Genomic DNA, 25,161 nt, shown 5'->3' on the forward strand with positions numbered 1-25,161 from the left:
TACTTAACGCATTCTCTGCTCTTAATTGCATCTTTACATCATCTGGGATCAATTTAACTTTTAGAATTTCCTTTAGGGTACTCTGCTGGAGGCAAACTCAGTTTGGTTGTGTCTGAAAATGTCTTTATGTCACTTTCACTCTTGCAAGATTTAGAAATCAAACCTGGGCAGTAGGGACACTCGCTTCTACAGGACTGGTCGCTGTTTCTAGGCCACTTAAATAGACAGAGCATCTATCTATCTACCTATCTCTCTCTCTCTCTATCTGTCTATCTACTTACCTAGCTACCTATCATGTGTCTGTCTCTCTACGTACCTATCTACTTACCTATCATCTATCTATCCATCCATTATCTATTCATCTATCATCTAAATACTCTCTGAGTTCCTAGTGATATTTCCAGTTGAGGACTATAGGAGTTTTACTTAACTTCTATATTACACCTGTATCTTTTTCTTCCACTTTGAGAATCCTCATTCACAAGGACACAAAGGATGATTGAATTAGAATATCCCATAATTACTCATTTGCTTTACCACACGTTACAATAGTCTCAAAATAATAATTCACTACTGCTCTACCAATTACTATCAAAACACTTAAAATATTTTTGCTGACATTATATCCATTATCCCTGATTTTTAAATGATTATATTTACCTTGTTAGGTCCTATAGTCATTTACATACTATAATCTCTCTAACTCCTTTATATTTCAAAACATTTATGCACATATGTTTATAAGCATTATATGTAAAATATTATATATGTAATCAGAAATATATATATATTTAATGCTTACCATTATGTCAACGATTTTCTAAGCATTTTGGTTATGTGAAGGGTGTTCTTTAGCAGATTCTCTAGGAAGGGCTGTTGGAAATGACCTTCTCTGAGCCTTTGCATGTTGACAATAATTTGCAGCCTTTGTACATCAAGGTCAGTTTTACTACATATTAAAAATCCTGGCTCCTATTTTCTTTCCTTGAAAATCTTAAGTACATTATTCCATTGTTTTCAGTCCTAAAGTGTTACTGTCAAAAAGCCTGGTAATAATCTATTTTCCTCATATTCTTTCTGTATAGGTGCCGAAAAGATTTTTCTTTTTCTTCAAATTTCACAAGAAAATTTCTCGGTATTGGTCATTCTCATTTGACATTCTCAGGCACGTACTGTGATATTTTGATATGTAGTTTTAAATCTTTCTTATTTCAGGGATATTTTCTTGAATTACATTTTACTGTATTTGTTCTGTACATGCAACTTGTCTTCCTTCTTTAAGACTTCTATCATCTACACGTTAGTCTTCTTTGCCTATCATCGATACTTGTCATGCCCTCAAGTTCTGTTTTCTTTCTTCATTTTGTTTTGAAGATGTTCCTCATTTCAAGCCTTCTACTTATTTTAATGTAACCATCAGAGACCAAGTCTTACTGGCCCTATTGTATCAATAACAAAATGGCAACCTTATCTTGCAGGGGCCACAAGCAAAAACTGCAAGTCCCGTAGCTAGAGCATGTGCAGAAGATGGAAACTTGGTCCTCAGATGACCTTGAGCCCCTTAGGAACCTCAAGATCCCTAACTATGGAACTCAGTGTGATGTGAAAGCAGCACGGGGAACTTAATGAGAAACACAGGGACCCTCAATTTGTAGCACTGGACTTAGAAGTCTGTTACACGCCCACCCTCCTATCAGATCCTGTCAAGCTAGCATTTTGCATAACCACTCCCACTCCCAACTCCTTAAAAGCCTGTCCCACTTCAACTCGGGGAGAGAGATTTGAGCCCTGCCTCCTGCCTCCTTGCTGGCTGACCTTGCGATAAAGCTATTTCCTCTCTCAAAAGCTGGTGCCACAGTATTGGCTTCCATGTGCATCGGGCAGCAAGCCATTACCTGGTAACTTTAAGGCATCAGTTATTGTGTTTATTTACTTGTGTTCCTTCTCGTTTAGTCTTCATTTGTTATTTTTTTTGTTTCTAATTCTTAATTTGTCAAACCATTTTGAATTCTTCTCATTCTGATTTTTGTTGTTGTTCTGTGTCTTATGTAATTTTCTCAATGTCTTTAAGCTCATTTTGAAATACTAGGTTATGATTTTGGTCTGTTTTGGGAGCCTGTCTTTCTGGTTTACCTCTATTGTCTGTAGGGAGGCTGTTCCTTCGTCTTTTTTTTTTTTTTTTCTTATAGTGACTTGTATGGGATTTAATCACGATACTTTTCTATTGCTCATCTTTATGTGAATTTAGTTTTCCTGAACTTTTGGGTAGCTTGTTCAGATGGCTCTTGTAACTTCCCTGAGCTTGCCTTCTGAGGCTTTCTGTCTCTCTTCCCCTTACTCACTTTTATATGGCCCTTTTCTTTTCTTCATCCCTGTTATCCCTGTTCTGCTCAATTTTGGTCCTACAGTTTCTCCTCAGTGTGGGACTTGTTCTAGAAAGGAGTCTTGGCTGGTTAGCTTTCACAGTAGATAGGAACTAGACTGCTCCAACCCTTTAAGCCTTACCAAGTGCTCCCTGCACTTATTCACTTTTTTTGGTAAAGATTGGCACCTGAGCCAACATCTGTTGCCAATCTTTTTTTCCTTCTTCTCCCCAAAGCCCCCCAGTTCACAGTTGTATATTCTAGTTGTAGGTCCTTCTGGTTGTGCTATGTGGGACGCCACCTCAGCATGGCTTGATGAGTGCTGCCATGTCGATGCCCAGGATCTGAACCAGTGAAACCCTGGGCCGCCGAAGCGGAGCATGTGAACTTAACCACTTGGCCACAGAGCTGGCCCCTACTTATTCACTTTTGAAGTGGATGATGGCCACACTCATCCAGTTCCAGCTGCCGTCCTCAAATTATCCCACCACACTTTCCAGTAAATATCTGTTGGCTGTTTTGGGGCCCATCTGTTTGTAAATAAAATGGGTCTTTCACCAGAGTTTGGGAAGCACTGATGTAGAAATCAGTGGAGGGAGAGATGAGTGTTAGGGGGCTTTATGGAAGAGGTGGCTCTTACAGCTGGGCCATGAAGAGCAGTCAAGGTAGGAATAAACGTTGATGTTCCCCAGGGCTCGGACCTTGGCTCGCATCTCACTTTCTTGCAGGAGCTCATCCATCCCCATGCCTTCAAGCATCACCTTCAAGGCAAACATTCCCCCAGATCCAGGCCTTCCACTCAGGAATCTTTTTAACATCACACTTGTAGAACCACTTGGAGGTCCCACAGGTGTAACAAATTCAGCATGGCCCAAACCAAGGGCATGACCTTCCCCTTAAACTTTGTCACTGTACCCCACAAGTTATGACATGTTGTGTTTTCATTTTTATTTATTTCAAAATGCCAATTTCTCTTGTGATTTTTTTCTTTGATCCATAGATTATTTAGGAGAACACTTTAATTTCCAAATATTTTTGAATGTTTGAAATATCTTTGTTATTGATTTCTAGTTAATTCTATAAACATACTTTATGCAGTTCATTTCCTTTGAATTATATTGAGATTTATGACCCCAAATCTAACCTCTCTTGGTGAATGTTCCATGTGCACTTGAAAAGAATGTGTGTCCCTCTGTAGTTTGGTGCTGTGTTCTATCAATGTCAACTAGGTCAAGGTGGTTGATAGTGTTATTCAAATCTTTTATATCCTTACAGATTTTCTGTCTACTTATTCTATCAACTACTGAGAGAGGAATGGTGAAATCTCCAACTATAATTGTAGATTTGTCTACCTTTCTGGTTTTATCAGTTCTAGCTTCATATATTTTAAAGCTCTGGATTTGAAATATTACTTAAAAGTAGCTAAAGCATACAATAAATTCACAAATATATATGAGTCTGTTGAGTCTATTTCTTGACTATTTTGTTCCATTGATCCGTTTATCCCTATACCAGAATCACATTGTTACTGTGACTTTAGATAATACTTTGATTATCGCTAAGGTAAACCCTCTCCCTTACCCACAATTAACTTTTCTTTTTAAAAAATATCTTGGTTATTTTCATGTATTTACTGTTCATTTAGGACGGGAGCATCAACTGATCAAGTTCTTGGTAAGTTTAATCTTAAGTGTTTTACATATTTTATAAAATACCTATTTCACGTATCCCTGTTGCTCAGAGATCTTTTTCCTATTGAAGATAGAGAACAGGGATTGGCAGACTTTTTCTTTCAAGGGCTGGATGGTAAAGGTTTTAGGCTTTATGGGCCTACGATCTCGGCCACTGCTAACTTGGCCATTGCCATCGCAGCACAAGAGCAGCCGCTGACAACAAGTCAACAAAGGGGCACAAAACTTTACTTACAAAAACAGACAACAGGTCAGATTTGGCCTGTGGGCCATAGTATGCTGACCCGATATATAGAAAGATGAATTTTTACATAGTTATCTTGTATCCAAACTACGTAATGAATTTTCTAATACTATATTTTAGTTGAGTCTATTATTTCTAGGTGGGCAAATACGAAGAGAAGATCATTTTGTTCTAACTTTCCAATATTTATACCGATTATTTCTTTTTGTAGTCTTATTGCATTGGCTAGATAAGTCTAGAACAACACTCAACTATAGTGCTAACAGAAGGTTTTGTTTTGTTCATGGAAGGCTCTATTTTTTCACCTCCAAATATGATGTTGCTATTAGTTTCTACAAGATGTTCTCTATCACATTCAATTTTCAGATACGATGGCTGCATGAGATATCTTTTAAGTTCAGTTCTAATTCAGACTGTTTCATCATGAGGCCATTATTGACTGCTGTTTGGTTGTGGCTGTAGACAAACTGAGGATTGCACGGAGCCATCCCTCACCCCTGCTGAACACCACGGGCCTGTTTTTATTTAATGGACACTTTCCAAGTCTTCTGGTTCAACTATTTGAACTTCAAGACAACATAGAAAAAAAATTAATTCTTTCCAGAGATTAGGAAAGATTAAGTAGGAAATGAAACTTTTGTGTTTTAGAGTTACTTAAGGTGTTTTCCTTTGAGATTTTTCAATAAATATAAATTACTGAAATGACCTTTAAGTAGTAAATGTAAACCTAATTGAAAATTCAATAATGCTCCAGACAGATTGGAGGTGAAAGGTCCAAAGAAAAATAAATTACTTTGTCTTATATGAGAATAAAACCTACAATGTTTATTTCTGAAAAGCTTTGGTCCAACATGTACGCTTTGGTCCAGGCACATACAACTTGAAAAAATATGTATTTAAAGTTGAAAGTTAATAAATGCATATATGCTTATATCTAAATATTTAAGAAGTTCCTCTAAATGAGAATTCATGTAATTGCCAAGGTGTCAACGGGAGTTTTATATTCATATCCTATCCAAAAACTGATTTACTGTTGGTATCAAACTTAATATTTCAATTAGTCAAAAGTTTTCAATTTGAAATTCACTTTCTAAAAATGAAATAAAAACAAATGCAATCAGTATTTTCGTATTCACTTATCTAATTTCCCTGAAAAACTAAAAATTAGTCTAGGTATAGAAATATGAGGCATGCATTAAAGAAGAGACACGTCGACCATCAAGAACTGTGGAAATTTTCTTTACAAGAACACTTCAAGGCCCAGAAAATAAAAATATTTCAGGCAATACATAGTAAATCTTTTCATGTGAATGATAGCATAGAATCCTTCTCAGGAATATTGTTGTACACTATCATTTTACAATAACAGAGAAAAATAAAATTAGGGATACTGATATTAAAGGCCAATCATCAAAATTAATGTTTAGCGTAGACTATTATTTATGTCAACAATGTAAATAGGTAGAATAATCAATTTGATTTAATATAAAATACATTCTGGCATATAATTATTTTTAAAATGAGAATTGTCAAATTTTTTTTCCTATTTTTTTTATTGAGTTAATGATAGGTTACAATCTTGTGTGATTTCAGTTGTACATTAATGTTTGTCATTCATGTTGTAGGTGCACCCACTTCACCCTTTGTGCCCACCCCCCACCCCTCCTTTCCCCTGGTAGCCACTAATCTGTTCTCTTTGTCCACATTTTTAAATTCCTCATATGAACGGAGTCATACAGAAATTATCCTTCTCTAACTGGCTTATTTCACTTAACATAATTCCCTCAAGGTCCATCCATGTTGTTGCAACTGGGATGATTTTGTTCTGTTTTGCAGCTGAGTAGTATTCCATTGTATATATATACCACAACTTCTTTATCCACTCATCTGTTGATGGGCACTTAGTTTGCTTCCATGTCTTGGCTATTGTAAATAATGCTGCAATGAACATTGGGGTGCATAGGACTTTTGGAATTGCTGACTTCAAGCTCTTTGGATAGATACCCAGTAGTGGAATGGCTGGATCCTATGGTAGTTCTATTTTTAATTTTTTGAGGACTCTCCATACTGTTTTCCATAGTGGCTGCACTAGTTTGCATTCCCACCAGCAGTGTATGAGGGTTCCATTCTCTCCACAACTTCTCCAACAATTGTTACTACTAGATTTAGATATTTTTGTCATTCTAATGGGTGTAAGGTGATATCTTAGTCTAGTTTTGATTTGCATTTCCCTGATGATCAGCGATGATGAGCATCTTTTCATGTGCCTATTGGTCATCCGTATATCTTCTTTGGAGAAACGTCTGTTCATGTCTCCAGCCCATTTTTTGATCGGGTTGTTTGATTTTTTGTTGTTGAGTTGTGAGAGTTCTTTATATATTACGCATATTAAGCCTTTGTCAGATATATGACTTGCAAATATTTTTTCCCAGTTAGTGGGTTGTTTTTTTGTTTCAATCCTGTTTTCATTTGCCTTGAAGAAGCTCTTTAGTCTGATGAAGTCCCATTTGTTTATTCTTTCTATTGTTTCCCTTCTCTGAGAAGACATGGTGTCCGAAAAAGTCCTTTTAATACTGATGTCAAAGAGTGTACTGCCTACGTTTTCTTCTAGAAGCCTTATGGTTTCAGGTCTCGCCTTTAGGTCTTTGATCCATTTTGAGTTTATTTTGGTGAATGGTGAAAAAGAATGGTCAATTTTCATTCTTTTACATATGGCTTTCCAGTTTTCCCAGCACCATTTGTTGAAAAGACTTTCTTTTCTCCATTGTATGCACTCAGCTCCTTTGTTGAAGATAAGCTGTCCATAGATGTGTGGTTTTATTTCTGGGCTTTCAATTCTGTTCCATTGATCTGTGCACCTGTTTTTGTACCAGTACCATGCTGTTTTGATTACTGTAGCTTTGTAGTAAGTTTTGAAGTCAGGGATTGTGATGCCTCCCGTTTTGTTCTTTTTTCTCAGGATTGCTTTAGCAATTCGAGGTCTTTTGTTGCCCCATATAAATTTTAGGATTCTTTGTTCTAATTCTGTAAAGAATGTCATTGGGATTCTGATTGGGATAGCGTTGAATCTGTAGATTGCTTTAGGTAGAACGGACATTTTAACTATGTTTATTCTTCCAATCCATGTACATGGAATGTCTTTCCATCTCCTTATGTCATCATCCACTTCTCTCAGAAAGGCCTTGTAATTTTCATTATATAGGTCCTTCACTTCCTTAGTTAAATTTACCCGAGGTATTTTATTCTTTTTGTTGCGATTGTGAACGGTATTGTGTTCTTGAGTTCTTTTTCTGTTAGTTCGTTGTTAGAATATAGAAATGCTACTGATTTATGCAAATTGATTTTATACCCTGCAACTTTGCTGTAGTTGTTGATTACTTCTAACAGTTTTCCAATGGATTCTTTGGGGTTTTCTATATATAAGATCATGTCGTCTGCAAACAGTGAGAGTTTCACTTCTTCCCTCCCTATTTGGATTCCTTTTATTCCTTTTTCTTGCCTGATTGCTCTGGCCAGGACCTCCAGTACTATGTTAAATAAGAGTGGTGATAGAGGGCATCCTTGACTCGTTCCTGTTTTCAGGGGGATGGCACTCAGGTTTTGCCCATTGAGTATGATGTTGGCTGTGGGCTTGTCATATATGGCCTTTATTATGTTGAGGTAGTTCCCTTCTATGCCCATTTTGTTCAGAGTTTTTATCATAAATGGCTGTTGGATCTTGTCAAATGCTTTCTCTGCATCTATTGAGATGATCATGTGGTTTTTATTCCTCAGTTTGTTGATGTGGTGTATCACGTTGATTGATTTGCGGATGTTGAACCATCCCTGTGTCCCTGGTATGAATCCCACTTGATCATTATGTATGATCCTTTTGATGAATTGCTGAATTCTGGTAGCCAAAATTTTGTTTAGAATTTTTGCATCTATGTTCATCAGTGATATTGGCCTGTAGTTCTCTTTTTTCATGGCATCCTTGTCTGGCTTTGGTATCAGCGTGATGTTGGCCTCATAGAATGTGCTAGGCAGTGTTCCATCTTCCCTAATTTTTTGGAATAGCTTGAAAAGGATAGGTATTAAATCCTCTCTGAAAGTTTGGTAGAATCCCCCAGGGAAGCCATCTGGTCCCGGGGTTTTATTCTTTGGGAGATGTTTTTGATTGCTGTTTCAATCTCTTTCCTTGTGATTGGTCTGTTCAAATTGTCTGCTTTTTCTTGAGTGAGCTTTGGGAGATTGTAGGAGTCCAAGAATTTATCCATTTCCTCTAGGTTATCCATTCTGTTAGCACAGAGGTTTTCGTAGTATTCTCTTATAATCCGTTGTATTTCTGCAGAGTCTTGTTATTTCTCCTCTTTCATTTCTGATTTTATTTATTTGAGCTTTTTCCCTTTTTTTCTTTGTAAGTCTGGCTAGGGGTTTGCCAATTTTATTTATCTTCTCAAAGAACCAGCTCTTTGTTTCATTGATCCTTTCTACTGCCTTTTTCGTTTCAATAGTACTTATTTCTGCTCTGAGTTCAGTTAGGTGTGCTTTAAGGTTGCTTATTTGGGATTTTTCTTGTTTGTTAAGATGTGCCTGTATTGCAATGAATTTTCCTCTTAATACAGCTTTTGCTGTATCCCATATGAGTTGGTATGGCATGTTATCATTTTCATTAGTTTCCAGGTATTTTTTTATTTCTTCTTTAATTTCTTCAATGATCCATTGCTTATTCAGTAGTGTGTTGTTTAGTCTCCACATCTTTGTGCCTTTCTCAGCTTTTTTCTTGTAATTAATTTCTAGCCTTATAGCACTATGATCTGAGAAGATGCTTGTTATTATTTCAATTTTTTTAAATTTGTAGAGGCTTGCCTTGTTTCCCAACATATGGTCTATCCTAGAGAATGTTCCATGTGCACTCGAGAAGAATGTGTATTCTGTTTTTTTAGGGTGAAGTGATCTATATATGTCTATTAAGTCCAATTGTTTTAGTTTTTCATTTAGCCCCACTATTTCTTTGTTGATTTTTCTGTCTGGATGATCTGTCCATTTATGTGAGGGGGGTGTTGAGGTCCCCTACTATTATTGTGTTGTTCTTAACATCTTCCTTTAGGTCTGTTAATAGTTGCTTTACGAACCTTGGTGCTCCTATGTTGGGTGCATAGATATTTATAAGCAGTATTTCTTCTTGATGAAGTGTCCCTTTGATCGTTATATATTGTCCCTGTGTGTCTCTCTTTACCTGTCTTATTTTGAAATCCACTTGGTCTGATATGAGAATTGCAACACCTGCTTTTTTTTCCTTGCTATTAGCTTGAAGTATTGTCCTCCACCCCTTCACTCTGAGCCTGTGTTTGTCCTTGGGGCTGAGGTGTGTTTCCTGGAGGCAACAAACTGTTGGATCTTGTTCTTTAATCCATTTTGCCACTCTGTGTCTTTTTATTGGAGAGTTCAATCCATTTACATTGAGAGTGATTATTGATGCATCTGGACTTAAAGCTGTCAATCTGTTGCTCATTATCTGGCTTTCCTGCTTTTCTCTTCCTGTGTGCTTTATCCTACCCATTTGATACTGCAATTTCTTATACTGGGTTTCTTAGATTTTTCCTTATTTATGATTTGTGACTCTGTTCTGTACTTTATTTTAGTGTCTACCCTGAAGTTTGTATTTAGAATCTCGTGCATAATATCATCTATTCGCTGGTGGTGTCTTACTTACTTGGCCTAGACTAATTTAATCCCTTTTCTCTTCCCCTCCTAAATTATTATTTTCACTTCTTGTTCCAACTTGTGTTATGAGTTTGTAGTTAGAGTGATAAGATCGTCCTTACTTTGGTGATTTCCTTCCCTTTATCCTAATGCTATGGTTGAATATTTGCTATCCTACTCTGGCTCTATTTATCTGTCTCCCTACTCTGTGGTTTGTGACCCTTTTCTCCCTTTTTTCTTTTTTCAGGTATGAGAGCCTTCTTGAGGATTTCTTGTAGTGGAGGACTTTTGATTACAAATTCCCTTAATTTTTGTTTGTCTGGAAAAGATTTAATTTCTCCCTCATATCTGAAGGATATTCTTGCTGGATAGAGTATTCTTGGCTGGATTTTTATCTTTTAAAGCTTTGAATATGTCACTCCGTTCTCTCCTAGCTTGTAAGGTTTCTGCAGAGAAATCCACTGAAAGTCTGATAGGGGCTCCTTTGTAGGTAATTCTCTTTTGTCGTGCAGCCCTGAGTATTCTTTCTTTGTCATTCCTTTTTGCCATTTTTACTACTATGTGCCTTGCGGTAGGTCTTTTTACATTGACAAATCTAGGAGATCTGAAAGCTTCCTCTACACACATTTCTCCCTCAATCCGTAGATTTGGGAAGTTCTCTTCTATAATTTCATTAAGCACACTTTCTGCTCCATTTTCCTTTTCTACGTTCTTGGGAATTCCTATGATCCTTAAATTCTTTCTCCTCATTGAATCTGCTATCTCTCTAATACTTTCCTCATTCCTTTTAATCCTTAGTTCTCTTTCTTCCTCTGTCTGGAGCCATTCAGCCTGTCTATCTTCGATTATGCTAATTTGCTCTTCTATGGAGTCTATCCGGGCATTCAGGGAATCCGTATTTTGTTTTATCTGGTCCATTGTGTTTTTCATCTCTAGTAATTCTGTTTGATTCTTCTTTATAATTTCAATCTCTTCTGTGAAGTAACTCCACAACTCGGCTTGTTTCTCTATCTTTCTCTCTATCTCATTGAGTTTTTTTATAATATAGCTGCTCTGAACTCATTTTCATTTAGTTTACCTAAACCCAAGTCCTCAGGACTTAATTCTACGTTGTTATTGTTTTCCTTCTGGTCTGGGGCTTTTATAAATCGCTGGACGGTAGAGGAGCAGTTTTTTCGCATGGTGGTAGAATTCGGTTGCAGTTACCACCTGTTGCCACTAGATGGGGGGTCGAGAGCCACGTGTTCTGAGCTCTCCACCTTCGGGCAAGATGTCGGCGCCCAGTGCACTTTGCGGGGGCGGGGGCGGGGGCGGGGGCGGTTTCTCTCGTGCACCGATCTGGATTTGATCAGTTCTGTTCTCTGGTCTCCCGGGGCCCTGCGTTTATAGGGTCCCCGCGGAAGCTTTCCCCCATCAGCGGGTTTCCACTGTACCAGCGGCGGGAGTCCTAGACGATCCCCTGGTCGCGGGGCCCCTCCCCCACTCCTTCCTGGACCCGCACGGAGATCCCGGTTTCTAGGGGATGGAGCGATGTTCCCTCTTACCCCGTTCCAGCTCCTCCGAGGCAGGCAGTAGGGGCTCCGTCTTCTGTCTTTTGATACTGTAGGTCTCTGAGTCCTGGCATTAGGTTCATTAGCTGAAATTCAGGGCTTTTTTTTTTTTTTTTTTTTTTCAGTCCTTTGTTGTACTTTGGAGGGGAGAGAGTCCCGGGTGAGCTCACCCCGCCATTTCGCTCCGCATCCTTCTGAGAATTGTCAATTTTAATTCAAGCAATGCAAGTATTTATTCAGTCAAAGGAACAAAATAAGCCTCTTAAAAACTCAAGATTTATGGATTAATATTAGAAATTATCTCAATATAATACATAGAATATTCTGATTGCCACTGAATTACACTGCACAAAGACATGTATCAATTGCTTTATGGGTTATAATCAAGTATAACAGGTCACTAAACCTTCCTGACCAAAATGCCACTGTAATTTTATAGGCAAAGTCCTATAAGGTGAATGTAATAATAGCCACATCTTTTCAAAAACAGAACACGGAGGTTTTCGTTTTGACAACTACGTATTTAGTTTTCCAAAATCTGGTTCCCAAGGCCAAGTTCTGAATGTTCCGGCAGAGGTGGGGCAGGAGTGGAAAGAAATGACTTCATGGAACTCCGAAGAAAAAAATAACTATCATAGACCTTAGTTTGAAAAATATATCTGGCATAAGAGATACTCAAAATTACATAATAATGCTTGTATCAAAGTTTATTCGTTAGCCAAAGGGCAAAGACTAAGAGGCAAGTAAAATGTCATATTTGCTTTTAACAAAGCAGACTGAATAGCATGTTAAGTGTTAGGGTGGAATAGGAAAGAACTCAAGCCGGGCAAAAACTTCTTCTTGGACTTTCTATATAAACATCTATTTTAGTGTTGAACTGTTCCCCAGTGTGCTCATGTGATGCAGAGGAGGAACTCTGCCCACCCACGAAACGCTTCCCAGACCAACAGGTCCCTGTCCAGCTGCTCTAGAAAGGCAGCTCGTCCTCTGAGGTCCTCGGGGCCCCACAGAAGCATGGAAGTAAAGGAGGATGGAATCCAATTTGCATAGAAAGTTAACCCATCCTAATTGGACTCTGAAGTGAACTGAGTTATTTAAATACCAGCTAAAGTACAGACTCCGGCTAAAAACCATGGGTAAGTACCTGTCTTGAAAATGCCTCTAAGAGGTCATGCTGTGATCTTGCAGTTTACTGGCCCTTTGTTCTCCCAGAATAAGAGCTTTATAAGGTCCTGGAAATGCTCAGCGCCCTTCAGCTGGCTTTCCAAATAAAATCTTAGTGACTACAATTTAAGTCCTTTTTTTGGCTTTGTAATCCTTCAACCAAAAAGGCTGCAGTTGTTTTATGTAATGTTTGTTTCATTGGAAAATGTAGGGGCATTTTGATATTACCCAAGTAAGATCAACAGGTAAGCACTGTCCATCCCAAACCAAACGATGCTGCCTTCAGGGAGTTGTTGGAAAGCAGATCAAATGATCCACGAAGAAAGCACATTCTACCCACAAGCAAAGCCCTTCAGCACAGCCCCAACGTGCTCTTTACCAGGAGGCTCCAGGCCACTCGGCAATTTCAAGTGTGAGGCAACAGAAGTCTTTCTTACTTGAAAGTCATAAGCTTCTGAAGAACTTCAAGCACAATTTTATAACAAAAGTAATACTGCTCCTATATACACATAAATGAAAAACAACAGAACGTTAAGTAATTGAATACCGATGTCTACTTTCAGAGAACACATTTGTAATTTTCAACCACTAAGGACAGCTCCTAAAAAGAGCAAATATTTAACCAAAAACTTCTTTATGTAAATACATATTTTAAAATATCAAGAAGATAAGTGATCATAATCTAGTTCTTGGTCTGGAACCAGCTCATGAAGGCTTACGTGAACAGAGGGGAAACCGACTGTCACCTGCCATCTCCCTACATCTTCCCTGCATAAATCAACTTAAATTTTTTTTTAGGCGCAGCCTCAGGTCTCTCAGATAACCCTGGTTCAAATAAAATGCTTCATATTATTCAACATTGGCCTAAAAGTAGGTCAACCTGAAGATTAGGGACCTGTTTGTTTTCATTATCCATATTCTCTTGACCCCCTCCGCCGTGATTTATAACTAGTCTGTGCCATAAATGATGTCTTTTAATGACATGCCAATGACTTTCATATTTTAGTGGCAAGTAAATATCCCACAATTGCTACCCATAAATTTATGAAAAATGACTCTGGACATGTAACTGAAACAACATGGCTGTGGGCAAGGCGGGAGCTGGGCCGGGGGCCTGCAGTCTCAGTCCTGGCTCCTCCGCTTGCCATCTGAATGACCTTAAAGGACGGACTTCACTGCTCTGAACCTCAAGTACGTCATCAATAACATGAGAACAAAATTAATATCCACCTCAAACAGTGAGAATTCAATGAAATCATAGAGGTAAAAGAGCTTTATAAATTGCAATGTGCTGTACGATATTAATCTTTATATTCATTCTTCTTCCTATTAGATTTATGTGGTGGGAGCTTACCTTTGTTTGAATCATGCCACAACGTTGTTGTCTCATTTGAGCCACTATATCGCTGATGTTGAACTGTAAGGGGATGACAGTAATTTTGTATTATCCACACAAGGGGAAAACACAAACCCATAGATTGCCAAATAAGTACTCCATACTTCTTTCCAGTAAAAGAGATGTCAAGATTTAACCAGAAAGTTCTCGTTTTCAGTCATAAGAAAATGTACTATTTTTAACCTAGCCTAATGGATAAGGAAGACTTGTTTAAATGGGTTTCCAGGAAAAAGCAGGAAGCAATCATTTATAACAAGAAATGCTCTCCAAAAGAACTAACAACAAATTTGCCCCTGTGTATCCTTTTCTGTTCTCCAAAGGGAGAACCTAAAGCAGCATTTTAATTCTGGAAAAGTCTGAAGCATAGAAGACTTTTCTGGCCACGATGGTCACACAGCTGTTTCTCATATAAAGAGCCCTCTCAACTCAAATGGAGACCCTGAGCAATAGTTGGCCCGACACCAGATTCTGCACCTGTGCACGGAGACCAACACTACCCAGCGCGGTCATTGAGCTGAGGCAGGCCTGCAAAGGTCTGCTTCTAGCCCACAATGAGTCCAGAAACTGGCAGGAAGTGTTTAGAAATTCTTCTGGCAATCTGATAGCGGCACAGCACCGAGGACCATCACCAGTTCAATAGCATATAGACCAGCTCGGGTGTTGCTGAACTCGCCTGCAGAGTCACATGTGGTGCAAGCTGAAGACCAGTCATGTGCATCAAGACCATGTGGACACATGAAATTTTAAGGTTTGTCCACTACAACCCCAAAGTATATAAAAATCAGAGAAAATGTAAGCATTCCTTTATTTTTATAACTTGTCACTTTTATAATAATTTAAAATTTTAATTAAGCTTTTAAAAGTTTTTATATTGAAATAATTATAGATACACAGTAATCTGCAAACAAAAATGTACAGAGAGATCCTGTGTATCGTTCATCCAGTTTCCCCCAATTACACCATCCTATATAACTATAGTATAATATCAAAACCAGGAAATTGACATTGGTACTATCCAGAGAGCTTATTCAGAGGTTGCCAGGTTTATACGCAATCGTTTGTGACTGTGAGTGTGTGTGAGAGTATGTAGTTGTATGCAATGTTATCACGTGAAGATTCATGTAACCACAACCACAATCACGATACATAACAGCTCCACCGCAAGACTTCCTCATGCAGCTGTTAGAACTACCCACCCACTGCAATTCCAAACCCTGGGCAACCAGCAGTGTGTTCTCCATCTCCACAGTTTTGTTATTTCAAGAGGATTATATGAATGGAATCATTGACATCTAACCTTTTGAGATGGACTTTTTTTTCATTCAGCATAATTGCCCTAAGATCCATCTAACTGTGTGCATCGAGAGTTCATTACCTTTTATTGCTAAATAGTATCCCATGGTGTGGACATGGACCAGTTTGTTTAACCATCAACTTATTGAAGAGCATCTAGGTTGTTTCCAGTTTGGGGATATTAGGTATAGATCTGCTATGAACATTTACGTACACGTTTTTGTGTGAATATAAGTTTTCATTTCTCCGGGATAAATACCCAAGAGTGCTATTGCTGGGGTTATATGGTAAGTTTAGTTTAGTTTCTGGTTTTTTTCTTTTAAAGAAATTGTAAAACTATTTTCTGGAACAGGTATACCATTTTACTCTCCTACAAGCAATATATGATTAATTCAGTTTCTTCAGATCTTCACCAGCATTTGGTGTTGTCACTATTTTTTGTATTAGCCTTTCTGACAGATGTTTAGTGATATTTCATCATTGTTTTCCTTTCATTCCCTAAAGGCTAATGAAGCAGAGCATCTTTTCGTGTGCTTCTTTATCACCTACATATCCTCTTTGGTGAAATGTCTGTTCATGTCTTATACCCATTTTCTAACTGGATTGCTTTTTTGTTTTTTGGTGTTTTTACTATTGAGTTTTGACGATTCTTTATATATTCTAGATGTAAGAACTTTGTTGGATAATATGGTTTGCAAACAGTTTCTCCAAATCTGTAGCTTGGCTTTTCATCCTCTTCAAAGAACAAATGATTTTAATTTTCTTTCTGCCTAATATCAGTGATGGCAAGAACCTGTGCTCCCACCGTCTGTATTCCACACAGCCCGTGAAGTTCTAGGTAGCACAAGAAGGCCGGAGGGAAATAAAAGGCTATAGATTAGAAAGGAAGAGATAAATCTGTCCCTATTTGCAGACGGAATGACTGTGTTTGTACAAATCCCAAGGAATCTAAAAACAAAACAAAACAGAACAAAGAAAGTCTTAGAACTAACAAGTGAGTTCAATAAGATCACAGGACACAGGATCAACATGCAAAAATCAAGAGCATTTCCACACAGTAACAACGAACATGTGGAACTGACAGTAAAAACACAATACCACCGTTAATCACTTTAAAGAAAATGAAATAGGATGAATCTAACAAAACACATACAGGATCTGTGTGCTGAAAATGACAAAACGCTAATAAAAGAAGTCAAAGACGACCTAAACAAATGGAAAGACATGTCGTGTTCACGGATTGGAAGATTCGACATAGTAAAAATGTCAATTCTCCCAAAATTGATCTATAGATTTAAAGCAATTCCTGTAAAAATTCCTGCAAACGTTTTTGTAGACATAGACAAGCTAATTCTAAAATTTATATGAGAAATCACAGACCCTAAAACAGTTAAACAATTTTGAAAAAGAAGAATCGAGTGGGAGAAATCACTCTACCTGATGTTAAGACTTACTATATAGTGACAGGAATCCAAAGTGTGATACTGGCAAAAGTATAGACACAGAGATCCCGGAACAGAATACACAACCAGAAACAGGCCTATACAACTACGCCCGGTGATTTCCGACAAAGGTACGAAAGCAACTCAGTGGAGCAAGAATAGCTTTTCAACAAATGGCGCTGGAACAATTGGACATCTGTAGGTAAGAAAAGAAAAAAAAGAGAAACTCGACCTAAACTTCACACCTTATACAAATATTAACCCCAAATTTATGACTTTGACTTAATTATGGACTGTGGACTTGAAGGTAAAACATAACACTACAGAACTTTCAGACAACAACATAGGAAAGATTCTTGGAGACCCAGGCGAGGCGATGAGCTCTCAGCATGCTCCATAAAAGGAAACATTGATGAAACGAAACCTCAACGAATTTCAAAACCATTGCTTCTCTGAAAGCCTGTTTTTTAATTTATAATTTAGGATTAGGAAATTATGGAAATAAATTTGTATCATTCATTTTTAACCTTAGTTTACTGATAGCAAAACAAACTTCACTGGATTGTCTTGTCAAGAGAGGACACGGCTTCCTGAAGGCAGCTGTAGTGGTTAACCCAGTGATGATGGTGGAAGGACTGCAGAGAAATGAAGACCGACACAGCGCACGTTAACTTTGCGTGGAACGAGGGTTCCTCACATAGTGAGTCTTGTAGCCATTATCGATTGTGGATTGCTAAAACCACACTTGTGTTAATTACAAAGATGTACTGGCTAACAAAGCAAAGGAACCATTAAAATTTACTTGTCATTTACATAAAAAATGAAGTAAGTTCAAAGACAAAAGAATTATTTTAAAGAATATTAAATTTAAAAGGCAACAAAAGGTGATGTTCAATATTTTACATGATGCTTGGCAGGCTTACAAATAGCACTTTGGATTGCTAAGACTAAAAACCCATATATGATTGCCAGGACAATGGTGAAAGACTGCACTAAGGATGTTTTCTTGGAAACTTTGGGAAAATATGTGGCAAAAAAGATAGTTAAAGTATCATTTTCTGATGCCACAGTTTGACAAATTCAGGGACTGGCTAATGAAATGGAGTGGTACCAACTCCGGAAACAAACGCAAGTAAGAAAGTATTTACTACTGCAATTTAATGACTGCGTAGACATTGCTAACACAGAGATTCTTTCAGTGTGTGTGTGAGTTGAACACGAGGTGATAGGAAGGAAGAATTCTTCCTTTATTCAGTCTGATTACTGACAAATACCACTAGATCTAAACTGTATAAAAATGCAGAGTACTACACTGTCAACAAATGTGATGTGGAGCTGAAGCTGTGTGGAGGATTAGGTTCTGGAGGCAGAGCTTCTAGCCCAGAACACAGCCTGAGGCAGTTACACAGATTAAGGAATTTAAGCCAGAAGATAAATCAACACATTGCTTCATCAAGAAAGTCTTGCTGCGAGAAAACCTGCAAGATGAACTCAACAGTGTACTTAGTGGTGCAGTAAGAATTTTTAATATGTAAAGCCTAATGTGCTAAATTTTAGATTCTTCACTTCATTATGTGTAAATATGGAAACTGTTAATTAACGGCTGCTATCGCATGCATGCTGAAGATGGCTAGAGGGGAAGTTCTATGGAGAGTGTTTGAGCTACAGAACACTCTGAATGTTTCTGCAGGATAAGAGCCAGTTTGTTCCCAAGGCTTTAAAGAAATGACAAAATCCGGCCATTTGTGACAACATGGATGGACCTTGAGGGTATTATGCTGAGTGAAATAAGTCAGAGGGAGAAAGTCAAATACCATATGATCTCACTCATAAGTAGAAGATAAAAACGACAAAAAAAAAAAAAAACCACATAGCATTGGAGATTGGACTGGTGGTTACCATCGGGGAAGGGGGGAGGGCAAAAGGGGTGATTAGGGTCACATGTGAGGGGATGCACTATAATTAGTGTTCGGGTGGTGAATAGGATGTAATGTATCCAGAATTCGAAATACGATGTACATCCGAAAAAAATAAAAATTAAAAAAAAGATTTTTGAGCAGGCTTGATTAAAAATGAAAAGGGCTATAAAAATAAAAATTAATAAAAAGAAATAAATGGTTACATATTCCCAGGTTTTCACATCCTTTAGCGTTGTAATGGATAAACTAATCTTAAAATGTCACAGGTCACAACTTGTCCAGTCGCACATGGCCGGTATGCAGCTTGCAGCATTAAGACTCTCATGTGAGTTCCACAGCACACAAACTGGTCTACACCCTGTTCAACAAGACCAACCCACTGTCACACTTTTGGATGGCACAGCAATATGCAAACTGCTTGGAAAGTTTCAATGCTTACTCTCAATTTCTATAAACTTATCTTGCTACAGATAACAAACACCCACAGATGGGTGCTGGTCCAAGACCATTTCTGAGTAGCTCTGGTGGACAAAAGTTTTGAAGAGAGTAGAGAGGGGCATCGGCAAGAACATTTGACAGTTCAAGTCTCTACGGAAAGCCAAGAAGGAAACAACAAATGTTTTTCCTATTTTTGAACCCCTGGATTTCATTAACTCTAACCATCCTTAATTATAAAATGCATCATTATTTCATATACCACTAAGAAAAAACTGTCAATTAAACTGACAGATAACTTACCATAAAACACATTTTGAGTTTAAAGAAGGTATAATGGGGAAAAAACAGTGCTCCTTGGAATCATGAAATATAATATTTACAGTTTTTGCAAGAGATATAAAATAAGGACAAATATAAACAAATTAAGAAATTCTGATGGAGAATATATAAAAGAAAAATTATGCTAATGCATTTTCTGCTAAAAGAATAAAACATTACTTATGGAAATGAGTAACATCAGACTCATACTACTTACATCTTCAGCATTTTTGAGGACATTTGTCTTTTGTTTTTGGCCACCCAAAAAAAGTTTAGATTCATTCTTTGTAACAAAACCCTGAGTTTGTTCTGGAGAACCATTCCTCTCTCATTCTCAGCCTTACGGCCTGGGGGAGTCCTGATGGGCCTAAATGGACAGCATCTCCCACGGTGGTGAGTTCAGGGAAGGGCTGTAGCCCTGTGGGAAACAGTGAGATGCCAGGGGAACTGGATCATGCTTCTGAGAAAAAGAAACTCCCTCTGTCCTCCAGGGAGCTACTGCAAGAGGAGACGCTGTTTTCCTGCCGTGCCGCATAATGTGGCGTGAGGATGGTGGGCTCCGGGACCCATGCAGCCGTTTTGCAGGCCCAGTGGAGAGCCTGGCACCGTTGGAGCCCAACTACGTAAAGCCCAAAGCCCGAGAGAGCAGATTCGACCGCTGTCCTGACAAGGGAACTCTGCAGCATCTGCCCACAGGGCAGACGCCCTGCGGCCTCTGCTTTCTTCTGGCCGAGGTGTGGAGTTTCCTACTCCTTGTGGTCGTGGTAAGAGCCACTCTGCCCCTAGTACCTGCTAGGTAAACAGATGTCCCCCCTCCTCACTTCTGCAGCACAGCAAAGCAGCTCAGTGAGTCAGCCTTTTTGGTCACAGATCTAAAGCCACATTCCCTAATCAGTTTAATCCACAATAGAGGTAACAGTACATTCACCATGTGTCTAATAACTAATTACTGATATTCTTAGTTGGCTCCAAATTTAGGAGGAAAGTAAGGAATTGTTACTGATTGACTCAAACCCAACAATATTATTACACCTATTTTACATATGAGAAAAGTGGGTTTCAGAGAGGATGAGTCATTTGCACAGTCACTGAACTCTAAAGCATGTGGCAAAGCTGGCAGTCAAACCCAGGGACCTCTCATTAACTCTGGAGTCTACGTTTCTTCCCGTGTGCTCACAAGCGTGTGCTTCTGTTCATTAAGAACAGGCGCACTTCACTGACATCTCTAACAAGAGTCTACAAACTGCCTGTATGGGGGAGGGAAGGAAAAGGAAAATGAACTCCCATTACTGTGTGCATCCTAGGCTCCAGACACTGTCCTAAGCCACTCCTTTGTGTAATGTACTTTAATCCTCACAGCCACCTCCAGGAACCTACAGCAGTTAAGTGAGAAGCAGGTACCCAAAACTTACGTGCTTTCTATTTACTAAGTTGCTCTTGAAAGCCAAATACTCGTCTTCAGATATTAGAAGGCTGTTGAAAGTAGAGTGTTTACTAACAGTATTGGTTTATCTGCTTCATTCACACACTTACTGAAAAGTTCTTTTCAATGGCACAGAACACAACATCCACACATATGAACACCCCGGTCCGGCCCACGCCAGCACTGCAGTGAACAACCAGGGGTCCTGTGAGGTGGCTCTTTCTCACATAGCGCACATACTTTATAAAACCATCTACCGAGGCAGGAGTGCCATGGTCTGGCCAGTTGGTGAACTGCAAGTGCTTTATAGCATGCCGAACTCCTGTCTGTTGAGAGAAAGAGAAAGGGAGAGAGGAGAGGGAGGGAGAGAAAGAGGGAGAGGGAGGGACGGGGGGAGAGAGGACAGAGAAAGAGGGAGAGGGAGGGGGAGGGGGGAGGGAGGGAGGGAGGGAGAGAGAGAGGCAAGAGAGAAGAGAAATTTATCAATTTCTTATATTAGAGATCTCATTTCAATTTCTAATACACTAATAATAATAAGAAGAAGAATAATGATGGCTATATGGTAATACAATAATAAAAATAAGAAAACTGACAGGTAACATGAACTGTGCCAGCTACTGTGCTAAGGACTTCACAAGCATTATCTCCTATGGTCCTCACATTGACCCTGGGAGGCAGGTGCTATTTCATCCTCAATTTATAGATTAGAAGGTAAGGATTAGGGTGACTGATAGGTGTACACTCGGTCAGAAGGCCACATGTTTAGAGCTGGGACTGTAATGTAGGCCTGTAAAACCAAATCTACTATCTTTTTTCTGTACCACAAGGTTGCAGAAAATCCAAGAATCCAAAAAACAGAGTGAAAGGTGGGCTAACATATTAGGAATAAGATAGAAAAGCAATCTATCTTGACTTAAATACTATGACACTAAATTTTATTAAAACAGGTAGGTGCTTGCCCAGGGGCCACCAACCTCCTCTGGCAATGAGGACAGGGCGGTTGAGGACCATGCCAGTGGCCTGTGGCCCCCACTCTTGTGCTGAGCCTCCCGGAGGTGGAGTCACGGAACTCTCCTCAGGGTTGGCAGTTTACCCGTCATCCTTCCAAAGGGACCGCCCTTCCCATTTTAATTCACTGGAGACCCTCATGGGGAAACAAGACGGGTTTCTCACTCCTCCTATGCTTCTCCCTAAGGCACCTCTTGTTCCTAAGTTCCAGATAAAAATAAGTTTCCTAAGTTCCAAATAGAAAACTCAAGTTTGACCCATTGGTGCATAAAATTGAATGATACAAACAATACTTGAAAATCCTGTGAAGGTACCAAGTGGAGGATAGCTCTCACCCTGCCACAGAATTCAGGGCTTAAATCCCTCCTGCCAGTGTAGACCAGTGAGAACCTGCCCAGAGGGGGCCCTCGCCACCTTCCTGACCCAGTGCCATGAAGACAAAGCCTGGTGCAGATTCTCCAAACACGAACCCCATGGTTCTGAGGCTTGTGGGCCTCAGCCCAAAGGCCACCACCCTAGACGCTTTGCCAAACCTGCACAGGTGGACTCCAGCATTTGAATCCTTGCAGACAGATCATTCTTCTGTGCCTCCCACCTGGCCTATACTCTCCAAGCATGCTGTCCTCCTCCCGCCACAGCACGTATCATACATCATTTGGAACTGATGTTTTTGGTGTCTCCCTTCTCCACTAGACTATAAGTACTCTAAGATTTGAGACTGTGTCTGCTTTCTAGCTCTAGCACCTGGCACAACACCTGGCTAACAGGAGGGGATCAATAAGCATTAGTGGGGTGTGGGTGAAGTGAATCCCCAGGCATACAGAGCAAGCACAGTGCTGAGCACACAGCCAGCAAGCTTTCCATCAATGGCAGCCATTATTATTATTCCTGGCCTCCCTGGTCAGCACTGTGCTCCAATCCTCTTCTACTCTTCAATTGCGTCTTAGCTCCCCTACCCTGACTCCTCTCTCTCTTCAAGTTCTCCCTTTGTACTCAGGTCTCCCAACCCAGAATAAACTCTTGGAAACCCTCATCACTTCCTTAACCGCTTGTTCCCCTTCCTTGCCTTGCCTCCCACAGGCACGTCGCTCTCTGCAGCCCTCTCTAACTGGGCTAGCTATTCTCCTGTGCTCCAGGGACCACTGAGCAGAGAGATTAGGTAGATACTCCTTGCTGTGTACTCCTGTTTCCAATGCATTATTCCTTCTCCTTGCATAAAAAACCCTCTTCACGGCTCTTAGCTTCACCTTCTCAGTGCTATCACCCGGTGGCTAAACCTTCTGGTTAATCCGTCACATTCGCTGAAGATCCTGATCTTTCCCCACCACAGATTCTGACATCATCCAGAACAAATTCAGGCTTTCAACAGCCCAACAGACACTCTAACCTCACAGCAGTTTTCTTTCTCTCCTGCAGAGGAGACCACTCCCTTCTTCTACCACTCACAAGGATGGTCACTCCTTGGACTTACATCACCTGCAATGTCCAGTATCAGAAACCTTCTAGTTCTTACACTCCAACACCACTTTCTGCCCAGAAGCTCGTATGCTACCACCTCGTTTGTGCTTCACTTCCACTCCAACAGCCACGTGACCAAACAGAGCTCTCCTGTCCTTTATGTCCTCCACTGACTCCTAGCTGACTGGCCCCTGATTCCATTCATCTCCCTAAATACACACTTCATGGCTGATTATCTGAAGCATTCTCTTATCAAACTGTCAACTTCTTTCATCCTTTGAACCTTGCCACATGTGCTAGACAATATCCCAGCCCGGGTCAGTCCCATAACCTGTATTCAGGAATCCCATAGTTAGGCTGCTGGGAAGAAAATAATCACGCAGTTGCCTAGCTTATTGCTATTGCAAATGTAGGGGTTCCAACCTCAGCACGTCCAGCGACCCTTTTCCCGGCCATTGTCTGTGCACCAGTCAGCTTCTCTGGTGATGACTCCAAACCTCATCACTCTTTCCAAGCTTCCTGTTTAACTCCCATCCCCTTCATTCCTGTTGAACACAAGGATCACCTACCTGCTAGTTCAATCCACTTCGAGCAATGTAACTCACCACTCTCTCCTGTAAACCATTCCTTTTCTACTGTCTGAATCTATTAGAGCAAGAAGTCTATGCATTATTCTAGACTAACACTTCCCAACAGAACTTTCTGCAGTGATGCGAATGTTCTAGATCTGTGATGCCCAAGACGGTAGCCCTGGCAACACGTTGCTAAATAAGACTAAACACCAGAAATGTGGCTACTGCAAGTGAGGAAATGACTTTTTTATTTTATGTAAATTTAAATAATTTAAATTTAAACTTAAATAGCCACATGTGGCTACCATATTGGGCAGCATAATTTCTGAATACTCCTTCTATCACTCTAAGTCAGCAGTCATAAGCCATGAATAAGTCTGCCAGTTTCCTCTGAAAAACACCAAAGTCTCTGCTTTCCAGCTTAATGCCAACCGCCCGAGTTGACCCTGCCGCTTTCTTACTAAAATTCTTCAATGTCTCCGAATTATCTTCATAACAAAGTTCACGCTCCTTGGCCGAAATCCAAGACATTTTATGTTCTGGCTGGGCCCTGGTTACTTTCTATCGCCTCATCTCATCCCTCATTACTCCCTGTCACTGAACTTTCACATTCCAAATCACCGAACTACTTATTCTCTGTACATACCCCATGCTAGTTTCTATCTGGATCATCTACTTCCCCTTTCCATCTTTCTCACCTGGGTAATTCTCAATCCAGATGCCACCGCCTCAAGCAAGCCTTTCCCCAAACCCCAAGTAAAGCTAATACACTTTCCTCCTGAGCCCCCAAAGTACCCCATGCAGATCTCAACATGACCACTGAGCACAGTAACCGGAAGTACCGGTGGGTGCACCGAACCCTCCACTACTCACTAAGAAGCGAGGGGGCCTGGCATGGTGACTGGCGTCCCTTAAGGACTCGAGACACATCTGTCATTCACGGCAGAAGCAGCTGAAGTACATGCTAGCACTGGGCCACTTCCAACGCTCACTCCCCCTCACCACCTTCCCATTTCAGTTTTTTCATCTCCCCAGTCAGAGTTTGGTTAATCGGAAGTAGAAGTGGTGTCATCTTAGCTTCGGGTTCGAGGGAGAAGTACAAATAAGTGACTTACAAAAGTCTCCCCAGTCTGTACCCTACCTTATTGCTAACTTCTCACTCTAACACAAGTTTATATAATGAAATACGATGATTTC

The 25,161-nt window shown here is 39.7% G+C and overlaps 1 protein-coding gene across 1 annotated transcript in view; it reads right to left on the minus strand.

Annotated features, from left to right (window-relative positions):
* Nucleotides 1-13,130: 13,130 nt before the first annotated feature.
* PTPN20 (protein tyrosine phosphatase non-receptor type 20) overlaps nt 13,131-25,161 on the minus strand; it is a 67,524-nt gene continuing 55,493 nt past the window's right edge. Inside the window, exons 7-9 of the mRNA XM_046652802.1 lie at nt 21,037-21,252; nt 14,052-14,114; nt 13,131-13,196 (exon numbers count right to left, since the gene is read on the minus strand). Of these exons, the coding sequence (XP_046508758.1) occupies nt 13,131-13,196; nt 14,052-14,114; nt 21,037-21,252 (345 nt within the window). The remainder of the gene's footprint in view (nt 13,197-14,051; nt 14,115-21,036; nt 21,253-25,161) is intronic.

The sequence above is a fragment of the Equus quagga genome, chromosome 2, assembly GCF_021613505.1.
Source record: "Equus quagga isolate Etosha38 chromosome 2, UCLA_HA_Equagga_1.0, whole genome shotgun sequence".
Classification (NCBI taxonomy): Eukaryota; Metazoa; Chordata; class Mammalia; order Perissodactyla; family Equidae; genus Equus; species Equus quagga.